We start from the raw sequence: 20530 nt of genomic DNA, 5'->3' as shown, positions 1-20530 counted from the left end.
AATTTTAAAAAATTACATGCACACATACACATATATGTATGTATGTGCATATATTCATAAAAAAGTGGGTCTTCAAGGTACATAGTAAAGACATTTCTGGTTTCAGAGGCTAAGCATATGGTACATTTCAAAAAATTTTACTCTGAATTTACTCATTCATTCTACAGCTATTTATTGAGTGCCTACTAGAAGCCACACATGGTTAGACAACAGGAGACAACAATGATGAACTAGTCAAAATTCCTGCCTGCATGGAATTTACTGTATAGGGGAGAAAAAGACAACAAATAAATAAATGAATGAGGTAATACACAATTTCAGATAGTGATAAGTGACATAGAAGAAATGAAGCCGGGAAGAGGAAAGAGCGTCTGACAGGGTACACAGCAAATCTTGGGGAAGTCATGTTTGAGCAGAGACCTGGATAAAATCAGGAAGTCATCCAAACAAAGTCTTGGGTAACCTGATGGCTCCAGCCAGGAAAACCAGCAGAGGACTACACCTAAGGGGACAAGGAGGCTGGAATGGCAAAGAAGTGAGAACAATAGTGGTACGAAAAAAGTCAGAGAGGCATCAGAAAGGCCAGATTAGACAGAGCCCTTTAGCCAGTAATGAGAAATTTCAATTTTATTCCATGTATAAAACCACAGAATGTACTAATATTCCCAGGCTTTAGAGGTAATCTCATACATGAAGAAGAGCTTATTGTAAAAGAAATCAATGTAAAGTGATACTATGTCTATACCTGAGATATTTATCTTTGTTTTTAAGCTACATTGAACATCAAAAAGGCAAAATATCAAGAGCAAAAGGTAGATACTCCCTAATGTGAGACATCTAGATCCCCAATACACTTGTCCAGGGTCCTCTACTTACAGAAATCTTTCAAGAAAAGATGTTTCCTTTTGAAACAGGGAAAAGATTCCCGGAGGGAGTATCTGTTTATTTGATTTTTTCATTTTTTTATACCACAACACATGCACATCTGGAAATGTAAGCTTACATTTTAAACTAAATATAAAGCAAAAGCATTAGATTAAAAATTATGCCAATTAAGTTTACAGCATGCTCATTAAATTTAAAAGCAATACTAAATGTAATAGAAATGCTTATATTTTGAGAAACAGTAACAAAATTCAAATTGACTTTAATAAAATAAGGAAATAAGCCAAAAAAAAAAAAAAAAAAAGGTTCAATGGCCAAGTGGTATAGTAGGGAGCAAAATTAAATTCTATAGATACAAGATGAAAAGAAAATTATTAAGTGAAACTCTGGTAGAGTGGGAAGTGAAGACCACTGTAAAACCTAACTTTACTTTTAAAAATATTATTTTACTATTGCAGTGTATCAATAACAGCAATAGTAGATGCAAGAATTGAAAATAATTCTTGGTTCACAAAATATTGAACGTAATCAGGGAAAGATGTATACAGTTTTCTGTATTTTTAAGAAGACAGTCTGAAAGTTAGGAAAGGTTCAGAAAAGGACAGTGAAAATATTTAAATTAAAGGTAAGTGAAACACACTCTCTTCTACTCTCTTACTCTTTAGGATATCATAATGATATCATATATTCAAGTCCTATATAGAATTTAAATTTTTTCTGACACATTAGAAAACATCTTGTGAAAATTCCGCTGTGAATGTACTTACAGGAAATAGTGGGGGTGGTTTCAATACTACATCAGGTAACTTTTCACCTCTGCTAAATCCAACTGCCTCAATATTAAAGGTATAAGCAGCACGTCCTCTTCCTTTATTCCCAGCCATTGGAACTAGTTATGCCAGAAAGGTGGGCAAATTCTGAAAGACACTATTAATGATTAAGATTTATTGAATCACAGGAAAAAAATGAAACCAACATTTTAAAGCAAAATACACTCTACCCCTTAAGTAGCAGGGCCCAGTTGAAATACTTCTGGAAGCAAAACTTGTAAAAAATAAATATGTGATAACCTGATTCCTGAAGCCATCACATCTAGTCATGTTTGGCAGGCGAGGTGATCATGGCCTCAACTATCTTGCCCAGGTCTCGGGTGGAGGGCTCACCTTGGGCCTCCTTTGTGATGCTGCCCCAACCACTGCACAGCTACCTGATGCAACTCTCTCCACCCTCTGAGGTTTGGCAAAAAGATCTCAGATATATGTCCAAAAAAATGTGGACAAAGAAAGGTTGGGCTGATGAAGAGAGGACATTTTGCTTTTTCATTCAACTTGAAGCCTATCAGTATGCATAGATACTTTAAATTTTTAAATGATTATTTACCCTAAAATTTGAGTGTTAGAAAGAACCCTTGAGAGATCTAGTCCAATAACCTTTTAGAAATGGGAATGGGCTCTAAGACTCTGAAGAGGTCCAAGTAAAAATAAAAATGTAAAGTTCAGAGAAAAATATCTGAAATAGTTAAATTAAAGGTAAGATAAACCTGTACTCTTTAACCTTAGGGACAGTAATGATATCACTCTTAAGTTCTGTACTGAATCTCTAAATCATCTGAAACATGACTACACTATACAGTTGACCCTTGAAAAACACAGGGTTAGGGGCACCAACCCCAATGCAGTCAAAAACCTGTGTATAAGTTTACAGTCAGCCCTCCGCATCCATAATTCTCCATTCTTGGATCCAACCAACCTCAGGCTGTGTAGTGCTAGTATTTATTGAAAAAAATCTGCATGTAAATGGACACAAGTTCAAACCAGTGTTGTTCAAGAGTCAGCTGTAATGTGAGAACTCGATATATTATCAGGGATTCCTATACTAGGGTTCTTTCACTACAACTTGGCATTGGACATAGTGAAGATTATAATGCACATTCTTTAAATCTTTTCCCCAATGAGTATCATTAACCCTGTAAGCCCAAGTTAGCAATAATATGCCCTCCCGTATCACCATAACTTCTTTTCCTAACCATCTATCTGTTGGAAAAAAAAGGTCACTGTCCTTTACAATGCTTCTCCAAATTTAAGGCACATGGAAATTACCTAGAAATCTTGTTAAAATGCAGAATCTGAAGCAGTTGGCCGAGGGTGGGACTGGAAAATCTACATTTCTAACAAGCTCTCTGAAGATATCAATGCTACCCGTTTGCAGACCACACTTTAAGAGCAGCAAGACTGTACAACTTCCCATATATAGGATGTGGTTTAACACATTCCTCTATTCCCTGTATTTTCTAGCAACTAGAGGCTTACTCAATTTGGGTTTGAGTTTTTGCAAGAATACTTAAAAGAGATGCTCTATTTCTCCTGCTGCATCACATCAGGATGCACACGAAGTCTCTCTGCGATGTGGGTTCAGGGGCTGTCAGTCTGTTTTATCTGGTATAAAGTTCCTATGAGTTTTCACCTAATGCTTTTTAAATCATAGCCACTGATGATTGTAGCCTAGATCTATTACTCCATTATGAATTGTAATGTGGTGATGTACATCTTTTATCAATCTTTATTAACGGGAATTCTACCAGGAATCAAGTTCCCTCACCTCCTATTTAGTTACTATGAAACACAATTCACACAGAAAAGGTACCTATTTTAATAACCAAGCTCATTCCATTTGTCCACACTAAAGGAGAGGAAAAACATCCAAATAGGCTTATTTTGATTGCTGAGTCACTAAAGCACATGCTGTGCCTACAGAAAGCAGGTCTTCCAAGTATGGAAACAGCTGAACAGAGGAGCTCACATCCTCTCTCTAAAGAAAGAATTGCAGGAGCTCAGTAGGCAAGGTCGAGACCATGAGACTAAATTCCAATCCAAGATTTGCCATTAATTAAAGATTAAGAACAATTGTAGGTAACATTTCCCAAACTTGCCTGCTCATGAGAATTCCCTGGAGGACTTGTTAAACATATAGAGTCCCAAGCGATTGTCAAGTCCTCAAACCTAAACAGAAACTTTGGAGGAAAGCCCAGGGAAGTAGTTTGGAAAACCCACCCTGAAAAGAGACTATATCAGCTGTCACTGCTTGATGGGCTATTCCTTGGGAAATATCATACTCTGCTGACTCTAGAATTTCATATTTATCAAGAAACCTGGGGGTGTATAAACTGATTACCATTAGTGAATGTATTTACTGCCTTAGTAGAAAAATCAGTCCTAGCTGTTGAGACACCCTTAATAATTACATGGCATTCTGGCCTACAAATCCACTTCTTTTCAGTTTGGTTATCATGAGTCAGTTCTCCTATATCTGGAGAAGCCGCTAAATTCATGTTCTTCTCTTGCAGAGATGAGTAGTCCCTGGACTCTGGTAACTGTCTCATGGGAAGAATGGCTCACAAGTGTGGCCTAAGCATCACTACTGAAATCCTTCAAGTCCATTCAAACACTACCTTGTTCTTTTCTCACCCTGCTAAATTTCTTGAATAAACAGTTGTTGTTTTTTTAACTAGATTTCCCCATTTCCTCACTATCCAAATCTTCCTCTACTTCATGTGGGTCAATTTCATCCAACTAATATTGAGCATTCCAGGCAGTGTGGTAGGACCCAGAGAGTACTGAACAAAACCAGGCCCCTGCCTTCAGGGCTTATATTTCAGTGGATTAAAGGACACAAGTAAACAAATAAGTATGAAACATAGTATTATGTGCTCCCATTGTGGGTTGAATTATGTCTCCCCCCAAAATACACTGAAGTCCTAACTCCTGGAACATGTGAATGTGACCTTCCTTATTTGGAAATAAAGTCTTTGAAGATGTAATCGAATTAAGATTAAAGTGAGATCAAATTAGATAAGGGTGAGCCCTCTTCTCATGACTGGTATCCTTACAAGAGGGAGATGTGGACAGAGAGACACACAGGGAAAACACCACGTGAAGAGGAGGCACAGACCAGAGTGCTGTAGCAGCAACCCAGGAGCACCAAGGAGTGCCAGGAACCACCAGAGGCTGAAACAGAGGCACAGAACAGATTCTCCCTCTGAGCCTCCAGAAGGAATATACTCTGCTGATATCTTGATTTCAGACTACTGGCCTCTAGAACTGTGAGAGAACACATCTCTGTTGTTTGGCATCACCCAATTTGTGGTAATATGTTACAATAGCCCTAGAAAATCAATACAGCTCTGAAGAAAAACAAATCATGGTAAGGGGTAGAGAGTAACAAAGGGGTGTGGTCATGACTTTTTCACACAAGGTGAGTCTTTCCGAGGAGGCTACACCTGAGCAGTGTGCTGTACAGGGGCTGTGAGCTATGAGATGGAGGAGTGGGGTGAAGATGGCTACGGACAGAAGGAGGAGCAAGGGCAGAGGAGGAAGCCACAAGCTGGGAGTGTCTGAGGAACGAGAAGATCATGGAGCAGCAAGGAGCAAGGAGAGGCTGGTTTAAGACCAGATCTTGTGGAGCCCTGTGTGAGCTGTGTTTAAGAGTTTGGCTTTTATCTTCCTTGTGATGGGAACTATACTCAGGCAGATGCTGAAATGCAAAGGTCCCGAGTGGTCCTCCATGGCAAAATCTACAGCCCCCTTTCCCTTATTTATGCTCTTGGACTTCAAAGCACACTGCTCATTATTGCCTCTTCCTTTTTAAAACTATCTCTTCAATAGGCTCTAATAAAATTCCCATGAGCATTTTTTTTGTCTGCTTCTCTTCTTAAACCTCCTAAATGTGGATTTCCTTAAGGGTGAATCTTTGCTTATGCTCTTTTTTTATCTTTGGAAAAAGCACCCACTCTCGGGGGTTGATGACCTCTCCCACACAATCACCTCCAGCACTGACCTCCTGTCCTGAGTTTCAGTCCATTTTCTTACTACCAAAAGAATATATGGACAGTGCTTTAAAATACTGAGATCATCTTCTCTCTATACTAACTAGCTTGCCCTTCATGGACAATGTGCCTATTTCTACCCATGGTATGTTATTTTGCGAGTCACCTACATTTGAAGATTTGGAGTGAATTAGTTTTGACTCCTCATTCTGTTCTATCCCTCCTATGAACTCAGTCATCTAACTGTTCCTTCAAAATGTCCCTTACTTTTCATTTTCTCTATCACAATCCAGCTCAGCCCTTTTCTATCTCACTTTTGATGAGCTGCAAATTTTGTAGTATTCCCTGTCCTTCCTGTTTATTTTAATTTACTCTCCCACGTTATTCATCCTAAAGCACAGTTCTGATCATGCTTCTCTCTTCATTTTCCCTCCTGGCTAGAGAATTAAATCCAAACTCCCCATCCAGGTATTCAGAGCCCTTTTTCAGTGGTGGCACTGATCCTTCTGACTCACTCGGCTGAAATCAAATCTTGACTACCGTTCTGTCCACTGGAAACCTCTTCTTCCTTGCCTGGCTGCATCCCTTTTCACCTTAAGATCCAGTTTAAATTCCTCAATATCCACAAGTCATTTCATCCCACCTTGCTCTTAGAAAGATCCTCCTACTAAAATAAATGGATTTTTAAAAAATTGAGGTGATGCATATAGCTACAGTCTTCAATTCTGGAAGAAATAAAGACAATTTCCCTTTTGGGAAATGGACTTTTTCCAAAGAGAAGGAGTTTCACTTCTGTTTTTGTTTGTTTGTTTGTTTGACTGTATTAGCAGGAGAGATTTTATATCCCCCACTGTTCAGCAGAGTGCTCTCTTTACAGCAACAGCTCCACAATCAATATTAAACTTTTCTTATTTATTTATTTATTTACTTACTTACTTAGTTACTTGCTGTGGCTTGATGAGAAAATCTACCCACAGAAATAAAATTCTGTCAGCCTACTATTAAGGTTTTTTGTTTTTGTTTTTTAACTTTCAGAACAAGTTTGGGACCTGGCTGTATGCTGGAATCATCAGGAGAGTTTTAAAAGAACAAACAAACCTACAAAAAACTCAAGCATCACCTCAGAACAACAAATCAGAATCTCAGGAGGTAGGAGTTAGGCATTAGGATTTTTTAAAGCATCCCAGGAGATTACAATGTGTAACCTAAACTGAGAACTACTGCTCCACAGTAAACTTTCCATTATATAGAACAGGAAACTGGGGGCCCTAAGAGGTCAGCTGAAAGTCTAAAGACACAAAGCTAATTCCTAACAAAGACAAGACTGGGTTACAGCTTCAGGATATCTTCCCATTGTCCTTGCATTTACATTACGCTGCTTGCAGCACACTTGGGTTAGTTGAAGACCTTTTAAATCCAAGCAATGTCTTTAATCCTTACAAAGAAGTGAAATAATAATGGCAAAATAGATTGGATTAAAAAATGTGAAATCAGATGCACCACCCTTCCACTTTGGGATGTTTCCTGAAAATTTCTATTCAGAATTGTTCTGAGATAGTTTGATGAGTACAGTTCGAGCATCCAAGAGCTGAAATGCAAAAGGCTATTCTAATTAACTACAGAAACAACCTTGTGGTAGAGGTTGAGCTAACCTCTGAAATTCCTCCTCGCTCAGGCAATTTTGAGTTATAACCGTGGCTTAAATATATTATCCTCCTCATCTCACACAGTCTCTTGCACATATTAGCTAGGTGAATAAACATACAAACAGATACAAGCGGGCTTGGAAGTTAGGAGAGGCACTGAAAGCCAGCGTACATCCCTTTCCTGATGAATGACACCTGAATTGCCCGAATCAGAAACTAACAGTTATGCTGACCTTGTCTCCCCTCCTTCTATCCCCTCATCTAATAGTAGAAGAATCTCAGCTCTGTGTCTCCTCTCATGTTTGCCTTTCTTCAACTCTGCTTTAGTTCAGACCTTCACCATCTCTTGCCTGGACCTCTAATACAGAACAAATAAACTTCCCATGGCGAGACTCCCCTTTCAATCCACTCTCCAGTCATCTCTCTAGAACACAAACCTTGATGCAGCACTCTCCTTCTTAGCTAACAGAGCTTTGGAGTCTAACTTTCTGCCTCTTGCTGCCTGCACCCCCAACCTCACTCTAATCACTTCCAACTCTGCTATACCAGCTCTGGCATGTAGCTTCCTTCTGTGTGGAATGCCTTCCTCCCATATCCACCTGAGCAAGCTCCATCATCATTTAAGAGACTATGCAAATGCCACTTCTCTGTGACCACTTCCTCCACCCTAAATGGAGGTAGGCCTCTCTCTTTTTTGTCTTTTTTGTTTCCCAAGTACCACACCGCTTTTATTACCCTTTTAAAAAAGTCATGTTGTAATTATCAGTTCTTGTCTATCTTCCCAGTAAGTTCTTCAATTATTCATTCATCAAGTATTTACTAAGTACCTTCTGAGTCAGACCATCTTCTGACTACATAGTACGAATAAAACAGTGAACAAAACAAAATCCCTGCTTTCATAGTGCTCACAGTCTACTATGGGAAACAGAAAAGATCTATTTTACAGGAAGTGTCAGGTAGTGATCCATGATATGAAGAAAAAACAGGAAACATGGGTGCTATTATGAAAAGGGTTGTTGAAGAAGTTCTCCTATATTCTGTAAGATATGAGCATAAACCTGACAAAGAGAAGGAAAACACTACGCTGAGAACTAGGAGAGGATATGCAGGGTAAAGTGTGATACAAGCAGAAGGATCTGTAAGTGTGAAGGCCTCTTTGAAGACTTATTCACCTTTTCCTGCCCTATCACTAACCACAGCCTGGCAGGATGTACATAAAAATTGGGTGAATTATTGCTTAGCTCGTGGCTTAGTAAGGATAACACTCCAATTCACCTCCCTTTGCCTAGAGGAAGAAGAAAACTACAGAGAGCACCGTACTTCCCTGCTGAGAATGTCCTAAGAAACAGTGGTCTTTTAAGGCCAGTTCAAAAGCCACTCTTCAACAGTCCCATCCATCTAAATTCTTAAAGCACCTGGTTTTTCACTTCCTCTGGGGTACTTACCCCATTTGCTTTATACTGCAAACATTTGTGTGCAAATATTATCTTCTCTCAAATTCTTGAGAACCCATATCATGACTTATTAAAAATACAACTCTGTTTCTCACACATCATCTAGCTCAGGGACTTGCACGTACGGATGGCCCTGAACAGAGTGACTGGATACATTCTAACTAGATAAGGCAAATATTCAGAAAGGCTGCATCCCCATCAATGACTTTAAGACAATAGGAGAGTACACCTCTTCCTCTATGAAGGCTTATTAGTAGCTGCCACAATAAGGGTTTTTTAATTATCTTTTACAATGCTGTCTCATGGGTCTCTTTATAATTTTTCCTGGCTGAGTAGGGAGGTTAGTGAAGTTCTCAAGAGAATTTTTGAAGCCTAAATGGATGTTTCAATAGCGGGGAGGTGTGGGACAGGGACAGTGACCTGGTGTTAACAGTGGGGGTGATTTCGGTGGCCGGTGGGGCCACGCCCAGTCATTAGCCACTTTTCCCGTCCTCACAAGGTGCGGCTGCCTCCACCTTTCCTTAGTTAAGCCTATCTACCAACTTTCTTAGCTCTCTTCCAAGAGCGGACGAACTAACCAAAACAAGGCAGAGTGAGGAAACAAACATAGAATTTAATTTTTTCAAAGAGAAAAAAAACAACATCACTCCCCACGATACAGAATAAATAAAGTGCTAACAGCTAAGAAAAGATACTGAATAGTCTGTCCTTAGCTGCAAGTCTGCGGCAGTGACTCGTGTTTGAACCAGTCATACCACAGGATTTGAAAGAGCATAAATTCCCTTCTTACTCACTGCAGACAGTTTTAGGTAGTGGAGACTAGGTAAAATCTGGAAACGACGACTTTAAAAGACTGTGACGGGATTAGGAGAAGGGGAGGTAAAGCTATCTCCCAACGACACTCAATTCAGAGGCGCTTTAATGAATTCCCACCCCTGACTTCCCCCACCTTCTCCACGTGCCCCTTTAACTACCCCCCCACCCTCTCCATCTCCTCCCAAGCCCTCACTTGCCTCCTCTGTTACCTGCTCACTAAGTCTCGAGGCTTGAGAAAACTGTGCGGCCGAAGTGCCGGCCGGCAAAGAAGGGGTGCGAACAGAATGTTCCGGCGCTCGGGTTCCACCTCTGGAGAAACGCGCTCCGCCCTCCACGCGGCCTTTCAGCCGCGTTCAGAGCCCAACCAGTTAGCCCCGCCCACTCCCAGCTAGGCCCCGCCCACCGGGCGAAGAGCTTTTTAGCCCTTGGCAGGCTCCGTAGTCGTCCAACCTGCTAGGCCTGACTCTCTGCGCCTGCTGGAAGTGCGCATAGCTGCGCTGGGTCGGTGGGCGGCTCTGTTGCCTCCCACGCCTTGCTTGCGGCCTCTGCAGTCAGACCCCGGAGGTGGGAAGAGTGTCGCCTTCTAGATCTCTCGTCTACTGCAGTGGCCCCGGCGTTAGCGCTCCCTTTTGCAGCGGCCACAGGCTGCGGTTGCTCCAGCGCCCCAGTGCGGGGAAAGCAGGCTCTGCTCTCTGCGGACCCGGCGGGAGAGTGCGATCGGACACTCAAGGCAGCGTCTCCGCGCGTCCTTCCTCCTCCTAGTTCTGCCCCCGCCCCATCCGCATACCCCGCCCCCTCCTCGCTCTGCGCCTTTTCCCTGGCTGCGGGCGGACTGCTCCGTCCCGCTGCAGCGCCAGATTCTGGACAGCCCGCGGGAGGCACACACGCGCACACCCACTCCGACCAGCCTCACTCCTGCCCATCATGTCGGCCCTCGAGTGGTACGCCCACAAGTCCCTGGGCGACGGCGTCTTCTGGATTCAGGAACGCTTCTATGAGTCCGGCAACCGCGCCAACATCTGGCTGGTGCGGGGCTCCGAGCAGGACGTGGTGATCGACACAGGCCTGGGGCTGCGCAGCCTCCCGGAGTACCTGTACTCCTCTGGCCTCTTGCAGGACCGCGAGGCCAAAGAGGACGCGGCGTGCAGGCCACTGCTGGCTGTGGCCACCCACGTGCATTTCGACCACTCTGGCGGCCTCTACCAGTTCGACCGGGTGGCGGTGCACCACGCCGAGGCCGAGGCTCTGGCTCGCGGGGACAACTTTGAGACCGTAACCTGGCTGTCCGACAGTGAGGTGGTGCGGGCGCCGAGCCCAGGCTGGAGGGCCAGGCAGTTCCGAGTGCAGGCGGTGCAGCCCACCCTCATCCTGCAGGATGGTAATGGCCTCTCACGGGCGCGCGCTCTCTCCTTAAGGGAAGGGATTGGGGAGAAACTACCCGAGGGATGCTTGTTGCAGACGTGAGTGCCTGTAAGAGTGCTTGTTTTGTCACATCGCTGAAGCACTACTTCTGCTTCTCCCTTCCCTGAGTCAACAGCCCACTCGGCCATCGATGAAAGGCCATCGCAGCCTTCCCTACCAGAGACTATTCTGGCACCGTGTAGGAATGCTGAGTACCCTAGTGAAAGCCGGCCCAACCCCCTACTCAGTTTCCTGTGTAAGGTACAGCAGTAACACTACAGAGGCTTGTGACTAGGATTCCCATTCTTTTCCCAAACACCTGTCTGACATTTCCAGGCAGTTTTCTAGCAAGAAGACTTTTAAAAAATAACGCCTGTTGGAGATTGCATGTCATGCTCTATGCTTTTGAGAACTGCTGACTTCATCTGCTCGGTCAGTGGTCGCCGCCCAGTACGAACAATTCCCACCTGTAGGTTTAGAAAACCATTAGAGAGCAGTGGTTCCAATCTGCTCTTGCATCTCTATCTTCCAGATAGGTTTCTGTTCTTGATGTTGCCTCACAAGAAGAAAAAGCTTGATAGTGAACATAAAGAGTTAGAAGATGTCTGAGTCTTACATTATGACAGCTCTCTGTTCTGGTTGAAAGCAAGGCCTGAGAAAGATTAACGAGGAGACTGTTCCCGAGATGGTGAAGTATGTGGATTAATGCATAGATAACCTTGGACCTCTTTGGCTCTGAAAAACAGGATGGGGTTCAGAAAGGAACTAGCGGAATAAAATAAAATAGAGTAGTACTATAGTCCTTCCAACCCCACACAGGCACTTAAATTATTGGGTCAATTAGTCACAGCAGTAATAATTGTATATTAATTTTCTCTTTTAGAATGCTTTTGTTGATTTCATTTTCTCAGAGTACATTTAAAGTGAGGCTGCTGACCCCCATTTTAATGGCTTGCCTAGAGTCCACAGAACAAGATAGTGACAAAAGTGAGGATTTGAACCCAGGCAAAATAGATCAAAGTATGCAGATCAGACATAAATTCTATCCCATAATATATTATGGTAATTCTGAGCAGGATGTTAAACCCCCTTTTGTCTTGAAACAATTTTAATTGCAAATTTCATTTATTAAAACGTTTCTCTAAGAGGTAGAAATATCCAGTTGCTGCAGTACAATAAGGCTCACTTTCTGACCAACCAGTAAGACAAATAATGAAATATTTTACAAAAATGAGCTTATCTTACAGATGAGATCTTGATCATTTGAGATATAAAAAATAGAACGCAAGATTCTATACCTCACACCCCACTTAAGTCTTTTCATTAAAATTTTAAATCTAAAGATTTAAGAAAAAACAGTTTAGATGGTTGTCTTATATTATGTGACAATTTGAGATGAAAGAAAACTACATTCATCCTAAATGTGCTTTTTATATGCATATTTGCCATCTTTTTTTTTAATTGAAGTATAGTCAGTTTACAATGTTGTGGCAATTTCTGGTGTACGGCATAATAGTTCATACACACACATACATACATTCCTTTTCATTCTCTTTTTCATTATAGGTTACTACAAGATATTAAATATAGTTCCCTGTGCTATACAGTAAAAACTTGTTGATTATTTTATATATAATAGTAGCTGCAAATCTCGATTAATTAAATGTGCTTTTAATTACTGTATTTCTTTATGAAATTGATGCTTTTATGAGAGGTAGGATTTCCATGCAGTTGATGGTTATTCAGACAAAATTAACTCTGACACCCAAACCAAAAAATGTTACATTAGTATTTAAAATATATTTAAAATTTATTTAGTTACTTTTGCTCCTGTGCCAGAAATAGGAAATCAATGGTGAAAGAATGATAGGAATTATTGTTTTATAGATGAAGAGTCCACACAGGCTTGAAAATCATGCCTGAGGTCACATAGCCAGTTAGGGTAAGAGCTGGGGCTAGAATTCAGGTTTCCTGAAATCCCAGTTTATGGTAGAATTATAGCAATTTGGAGTTGCAGGTTATCTTTGTGGTGCTTTAAGCCTTTGAAGTTGTGAAAAGAAAGCTTACTATTTACTAAACACTTTGAAGGTGGTAGTACTGTGTAAAATTAAAAGTTATTTTTCATTAGGAGCTGGATATCTCACCTTCTCAGTAGTATCTAATTCCCTCTTTCCTCTGAATGATATGGCCTGCTAACTTGATATTATCATAATCCAGATGCCTGGATGGAGATATGAAATATTTATATTAAAAATTCATACACAGTTACACACACATAAACAGCACATACCTAACAGTATAAAGCCTTCATTGTTTTGTTTAGAGAATAAGGAGGCTGAAGTCATTAGCTTATGACATTTCATTTAGTGTATTGATCACCTGTTATGGAGAAGCATAAATCTGTGCACTGTATCACTAACCCAAAAGCTGACTTACATGAAGGAGAAGGAGGACAAGGAGAGATCATCATCCAGTGCATCATCTTTGATGGAAAAACAACTCACCTGAATAACAGTGAAATACTATCTTCCTATAAGAAGATAGCAACCTTAGATTGATAAGCACATTCTTCTTGAATGGGCACACATTGTTCTCCCTATTTTTCACAATATTCAAGTCATATGACATGCAGGCATTTTTGTCCCCTGTTGTACATGTTTAAACAGTTTGTCCAGAGTCACCAAGATATTAGAGCAGCTGTTTCAGGTGGACTTAAATCATTTGGGGACATTAAAAAAATAGATTCCAGAAAGGTAGCAGATTGAATAAACACATCTAATTTGACTCCTCAAAAACTCCACTAAGATTACTGCAAGTGGACCATGGTTTATCTATTTGTTTTATGTATAAATCTACGTTGACTGAGGTACTGTTTTGGATGCTGGGGAGTAAATGAGGTGACTTAAATTAGCAGTTTTATCCTATGCCAACAATGGAAAATGAAGAGTCAATCCAGTTTGTACTGCAGGAGACTTAAAAGGCTCAGGATTTAGCAGTCACTGGTACCTTAGTGGGGACAAAGGGAAGAATACTAAAATAAGTAGAATTGGTTGAAAACCATTTAAGAAGCTGTTGAAATTCTGGAACCCTTCTCCCTAAGTGAATGCCCCTCTTCCATCCAGTTAGTTTGTTCTCTGGGGAGAATAAAACAGGGATTTCTTGATTGAGGGATGCCAGTTACTGTTGAGCTCAGGAGTTCAGGTGGAAAATAGGGCTGTGGGAAAAAAATAGATGGATAGATAGATAAACAGATAGACAGATATTTATAATATATATGTTCTTTACTAGTTTTCCAGAAGGTTGGAAGCCAAGCCTTTACCCCCCAGGTAGGAAGTTAGAAGAATCTTATCTGGAAAATCTGTCCAGCCCTAGAGAAAAGACTAAGATGCTGATCCCTAAGCAATCCTTGGCTTGAATTCTTCTACCTAGGTCACCTAGGCTCCATGCATGTGCTTCAGAAAGCCTTTTCACTAGCCCCTCCCCCCCTTAAACAGACAACCAAGCATTATGCAAAATCTGAGAAAATCCTCTCACATGGGATCAAATACTAAAACAGCATAAAGCAACTTGAGAGGAGAAGACAATCATTAATATCACCAGGGGGTAACAAGCTATTGCATTCAAGATAGCTGAGAGACAATAGGATGTCTTAAAAATAAGGAACAGACAGAACAATATCCACACACATAAAAGAACTCTTGGAATTTAAAATGTCAGAAATTATTTAGTAGAAGGTCTGGAAATTTGAAAAATTTGAAAAAAATTTGAAAAACTTACAAAAAGAACAGATAGGCAAAATGGAAACTAGGAGAGAACCAGTAAAGGACCAGTGTGAAAAATCTGACATTGGAAAAACAGGAGCACAGACAGAGCAAATAGAGAAAGTAGAAGAAAAGAAAGTAGAGATAATTTAAGAAAATACCCCATAATTAAGGGATGTAAATTTCCAGATCAAAATAGTTCATCGGGTTTCCTGCACAATGTTTGAAAATGTATTCAGCCCAAGGTACATTATTGTAAAATTTCAGAACACTGGGATCAAAGAAGAGTCTACAGGCTTCCAATTTAAAGAAAAAAGATCATCTATACAAACCAGAATTGTTTTGGAGCTAGAAAAGAGGAGCTATGCCTTATTTGAATAAAACTGACTTCCAATTTAGAATTCTAACATCTAAATTATTAGTCAAGTTCTCAAAAAATTATTTCCCACAATGCTATTACTTAGGAAGTTACTAAGATATACCTTTATCCTATTTAGTCCCTTCAAAACAAGGGAGGTACTAGGGATTGAACCCAGGACCTCGTGCATGCTAAGCATGCACTCTACCACTGAGCTATATCCCTCCCCACCCCTTTACTGTTTTTCTATCTACTTAAGAATTCTTCAGAGAGGAATATTTGAATCTTTAAGCATAACTGTTGAACTGTTTATTCTTATTTTAATTCTGTCAGTTTTTACTTTTTGAATTTTTATCCTGTTTTAGGTACATGTATATTTAGAATTTTTTTTCATGTGTTGACCCAATGTATATCCTTATAAAATGTACCTCTTTTCTCCAGTAATAGTCTTTATATACAAATTCATTTTGTCTGACAATATAGATACTCTAGTTCTCTTATTGTTAATGTTTATATGGTACAACTTTTCAACTTGTTTTTGTCTTTGACTCTATAGTTTCTTTCTTGTAGATTGTGTCTATCTCTTGCTTTTTTAATCTAGTCTGATAATCTCTACCTTCAAATAGAGTGTTTATACCACTCATTTAATATAATTATTGACATAGTTGTATTTAGGTCTGCTATTTTATTATTTGTTTTTTGTGTCTCATTTCTTGTTTATCTCTTTGTTTTTCCTTTATTTTCTTCTTTTATATTTAATAAATCCTGATTATTACACCATCTTAATTTAACTATTAATTTTGCCTATACTTCTTTGACCATTTCTGTGTATATATATATGTTTGCACTAGAGATAACAATGAATCTTTTAACTTATGATGATTTACTTAAGTTAGTACTGCAGTACATCCAGCACAAGAATAGTTTTGTATTCATATAGCTCAGTTTCCTCCCCACTGTCAAATAACTGAAAAGAGTTTGAAATTTTATGCTATTTGCAAGTTAGCAAGTTAACCTGCCACAGTTTAGTAGATTCTGACAGAAGACTTGAGGTTCCTGGGTAAAGACTGAAAACAGTTTATTACAGCAATAGCAGTAGCCAGAGCATCATTTGTACTGATTCTTCAAGCCTTAATTCCCATAGGGTGACAGAGCAAAGGGCAAAAATATAGAACTCTTCACTAGAATACCATTTGTGAATCTTGTCACCAGGATATTAGTACAGTGGATATTCTGAAAAATGGAAGTTTTGTGGTCAAATAAGTTTGAGAAACTATACAGTCATATCTCCCTTGTATATGTCCACGATGTATGTTAGCATACTAAATGTACATTAGCACATCTTGCAGAAAAGAAAGCTACTTAATTTTCTTTGAAGGAAGAGTTTCCAAAATTATTTGACCACAGAGTCATCTTTTCTGCTTTTCTTTTATGTATTATAACAACCAGCAGAAATAGTGGTCCGCATTATTCACTTTGGCAAACACTGATCTAGTAAACAACAGAAATGAAATATAGGTAACTTATTTTAAGAAGTAGAGTATTTTTGAAATAAAAGTAAAATAACTATCATCCTTCCCAACATTTTTGAAACCATTTAGCATTCTTCTATTCTTTAAGTGATTGAAGTCCAGTATATAACATGTTTATCTGTGAATTCTGTTTCTATTTTTAGGGGATGTGATCAACCTTGGTGACAGACAGCTCACTGTTATGCACATGCCCGGTCATTCCAGGGGCAGTATTTGCTTACATGACAAAGACCGAAAGATTCTCTTCAGTGGAGATGTCGTGTATGATGGATCACTGATTGATTGGCTCCCATACAGCAGGATAAGTGACTATGTTGGAACCTGTGAACGTCTGATAGAATTAGTGGACAGAGGTCTGGTAGAGAAGGTGCTTCCTGGGCACTTCAATACTTTTGGTGCTGAAAGGCTTTTTCGATTGGCTTCTAACTATATTTCAAAAGCTGGGATATGTCACAAAGTTTCTACTTTTGCCATGCGATCCCTTGCAAGTTTAGCTCTACGTGTAACAAATTCTAGGACCTCACCCTAGTATCTATACTGATAATCTATCTTGATTAGTTCTATAAATGAATCCAATTCATTTTGTGTTGTTTAAAATAGTGACCATTTCAAGAAGTGCTTTTATACTCCGATTGTATATTAGAGAAAAAAAGGTTGAGAATGAATAAGCCAAAAAAGGAACTTCCTGGTTTATTTATTTTTTTTTTCCAATTAAGAAACCACTTAAATAAGCTTATAATTTGCCAAAGCTGTCATCTTGTAATATTTGCTCTAGAAATGACATAGAAGTATATGGGGAAGCAAGGAGACATTTTGCAGTAAGAGAAAGAACAGTCCTTGCCTCCCATTTCTCTTATTTCCTAGATGACCTAGGAAAACAGACATAAAGAGTTTTATGTTTATAAAACTTGATATTTTGGTATATTATTTAAAGATAAAGTTTCTTGAGTTTAAAATACATTAGAATTCAAAACAAACATAAACTAATATTTAGAATGACAGCTAAAACAATGCATTGTTATGGTACGGAATTTGTATGCTTCATTTTATTTATTCTTAATGTAATTATAGTGTACATTATGTGTTGTGTAATTTTACTTACAAGAAGTACAATGAATTTTGTTTTATTGCAGAGCTTTAAATATAAATTGCAGATTACTCCAGTAAAAAAGCTGTTATATATTGTTGTTTGTTATTATGTAAGTGTAATATTTTCAATCATAAAAGTGAAATTCAAATGTCTGTAATCTAACTACAAATTGTCAGATTTCTCAAAAGGACACTGTCAGGCAAATTTGAAAATATACACATTGAGAATAATTTTTTATTATATCCTATTTTAATAATAACAGTTATTATAAACAAAGTTTTTCTTGTTAAATAGCAGCTTCAGTATATGTATCATATTTTATAGTACCAAAACAACTATAGAGATCTACAACATCTGATATTAACCATTCTTTTACTTAACATAACATACATATGTACCACAGAAGGCTTTTCAGATTAATTGCAAAATGTGCATTAGACACTGACTTGGAGTGAATTGCCTTTTTTATCCTGATTCACAACACCTATTCCTGTTCAGTATTCTTTGTCTTTGATGGAAAGAAGTCTACATTTAAAAAGTTGTAGGAAAGGTTATCCCACTGTTTAGTAAAATATTTTGGTTTGGTGCTCTTAATAATTTATTAAAAAGCCTTTTGGAATATTTCATAAAGGTTTTTTAAACAGTTTTTTCACTGCCATTTTATTATTGACATGTCCAAAACCAAACTGACACAGCTTTGGAAGTCAGCTTTTCAGTGTTAGGAAGGTCTAGCAATTCTGATTTCTGAAGAATTTGGAACTTCCTACCCTACCACCCCCCTAGGTTCTTTAGTTTTTTATTCATTCAACGCACACACACATAGTCACATAAATGCATTGCATACATTGTGCTAAACACTGTGGAAGCTTAAAAACTCAAAGAGATGATATCCTAGCTAGAAGCAGAAGACAAACAAAACATGAATAATAATACATGCAGGTTGAAGTTAGTACAAATTACACGTGAGTGTCAGGGACATAAATGGAGGGGTATGAAGTTTGATTAGGGAAAGTTTCCTGGAGGAGGAGCTTCTGAGTCAGATTTGGAAGGATGATTTGTTAGGTGGTGAGGGTAGGAAATAAGAATTGGGTTGTTTCTGCATCCTCTGTGAAGAATAGGAAGGGAAGCATTACTGGCTACAGTAGGCTATTCCTTGTGACAGTTTAACTTTCAGGAGTCTTAGATCTTCTAAACACCAAGTATTTAGCATGAGAAAGATGGGTTTGTGATTGTGTATATAAGAATCATCCTTAATGACAGACAAGCTGAACTGCCACATGCCACCAAATGAACCTTTACTTGAAATCAGTAAGGAGGCCATGATTATTCAAATGTAGAATATTATGGGAGTTTCTCTGTGAAAGTCATTTAAGGCAGTAGGTCTGTTTTAACTGATAGTGCAACATCAAGAATATAGATTTGGTTCAGGGCAACTACAAACAATCACTTAATGAGCCTTAAATATAGCCATTATTTTTATATCAATAGCACAAAAGAAAACCAAAAGTCCTTAACCATTGACCATTTTATCATATTTTAGGACTTTTTCTTTAAAAAAAATCAGGGTATAGTAGGCACTAAGTTTTATTGAAAAATATTTAAACCTGATGAAGGCTTTCCTTATTTCTTAAAAGTATGATTTTTCAAACATACTGATTTTATTTTTAAATTTCCCATTTTTTCTAGTTTTTCAAATTGTATCAAAACAAAGACTGTGATATTTTGCTATTGTTTCAATGTGAGTAAATTGGGGAAAGGATCTATCATTCATTTAGTGCCCATGCTATGCATTTTAAAATATGCATTATTTAATTTAATCCTGGCCCCAGTGCCAAGAAGTAACTGAATATAACCTAACAACACAACTTTGGACAAAGCTGGTAACTGAACAAAGGTTTGTCTGCCTCCCAAACTGTGCTCTTTCTCTTATACCTGCACAATAACATAAAATTGGCAAAGTGTATTTTTACTTTTCAAGATACCACATGTGCCAAGAATAAATCAAGTGATGTTAAAGCATAATAATAGCATATTTTAAAAAAGCTTTAAAACATATATTTTCACCCTGACAGTGACCCTTGATGTAATTTATGGTTTGGAGAAATAATAGTATGTAAGTATAATTCAAAGTTGTCAAAATATAAGACATTTAGAAACAATTTTTATTATTTATATTGTTAATAACTTAATTTTTAAAAATTCAGTTTCCTTATTTGGTCTTTCCATTTAACTGAGAAGTCTAAAACAAAACCTTGTGTGTTATCCTGATACAGTTGAATAAATGATTATGTGTAGTTCTTATATGGATAGTAATATGAATGTGACATGCCCAAATTGTCCTCTTATAATTTTCTGATAAGTGTAAGTAAGCATTCGTGTGATAACTATTAAAGTGGACATTTTATTTCAAACTATAGTTGTTTTTTTTTATGATGTTAGCAAATTTCCATTTAATGTCTTGCAAGGGTATTTTCTTTTTTTATTTTTTTTATTGAAGTATAATCAGTTTACAATGTTGTGTCAATTTCTGGTGTATAGCACAATACTTCAGTCATACAGGAACATACATTTATTTGTTTTCATATTTTTTTGACCATAAGTTACTACTAGATATTGAGTATGGCTCCCTGTGCTATACAGTATAAACTTGTTGGTTATCTATTTTATATATATTAATATCTGCAAATCTTGAACTCCCAATTTATCCCTTCCCCCCCGTAACCATAAGTTTGTTTTCTATGTCTGTGAGTCTGTTTCTGTTTTGT

General features: G+C 38.5%; 2 protein-coding genes across 10 annotated transcripts in view; one reads left to right on the top strand and one right to left on the bottom strand.

Annotated features, from left to right (window-relative positions):
* POLR3G (RNA polymerase III subunit G) overlaps positions 1-20530 on the bottom strand; it is a 78527-nt gene that overhangs the window by 32018 nt on the left and 25979 nt on the right. For 4 of the 9 annotated variants that reach the window (XR_004318260.1, XM_014562008.2, XM_014562006.2 and 1 more), the window contains exons 1-2: positions 9833-10080; positions 1653-1812 (exon numbers count right to left, since the gene is read on the bottom strand). Coding sequence is in view for 8 of the 9 variants with exons in the window: in XM_014562008.2 (XP_014417494.1) it covers positions 1653-1769 (117 nt within the window). In the remaining variant the exon portion in view is untranslated. Of the gene's footprint in view, positions 1-1652; positions 1813-9820; positions 10211-20530 lie in introns of those variants that run through there. The other 5 variants (XM_032475923.1, XM_032475953.1, XM_032475930.1 and 2 more) reach the window with 5 other exon arrangements.
* On the top strand, positions 10249-20176 carry MBLAC2 (metallo-beta-lactamase domain containing 2). Its single transcript, XM_032475903.1, has 2 exons — positions 10249-11001; positions 16819-20176. Exons 1-2 carry the CDS (start codon positions 10548-10550, stop codon positions 17202-17204), a joined length of 840 nt encoding a protein of 279 aa, XP_032331794.1. The 5' UTR covers positions 10249-10547; the 3' UTR covers positions 17205-20176.

Source organism: Camelus ferus, chromosome 3 (genome assembly GCF_009834535.1).
Source record: "Camelus ferus isolate YT-003-E chromosome 3, BCGSAC_Cfer_1.0, whole genome shotgun sequence".
NCBI classification, from domain to species: Eukaryota; Metazoa; Chordata; class Mammalia; order Artiodactyla; family Camelidae; genus Camelus; species Camelus ferus.
The sequence above is the reverse complement of the archived record's forward strand: the minus strand, read 5'-3'. Positions and strand labels throughout refer to the sequence as shown.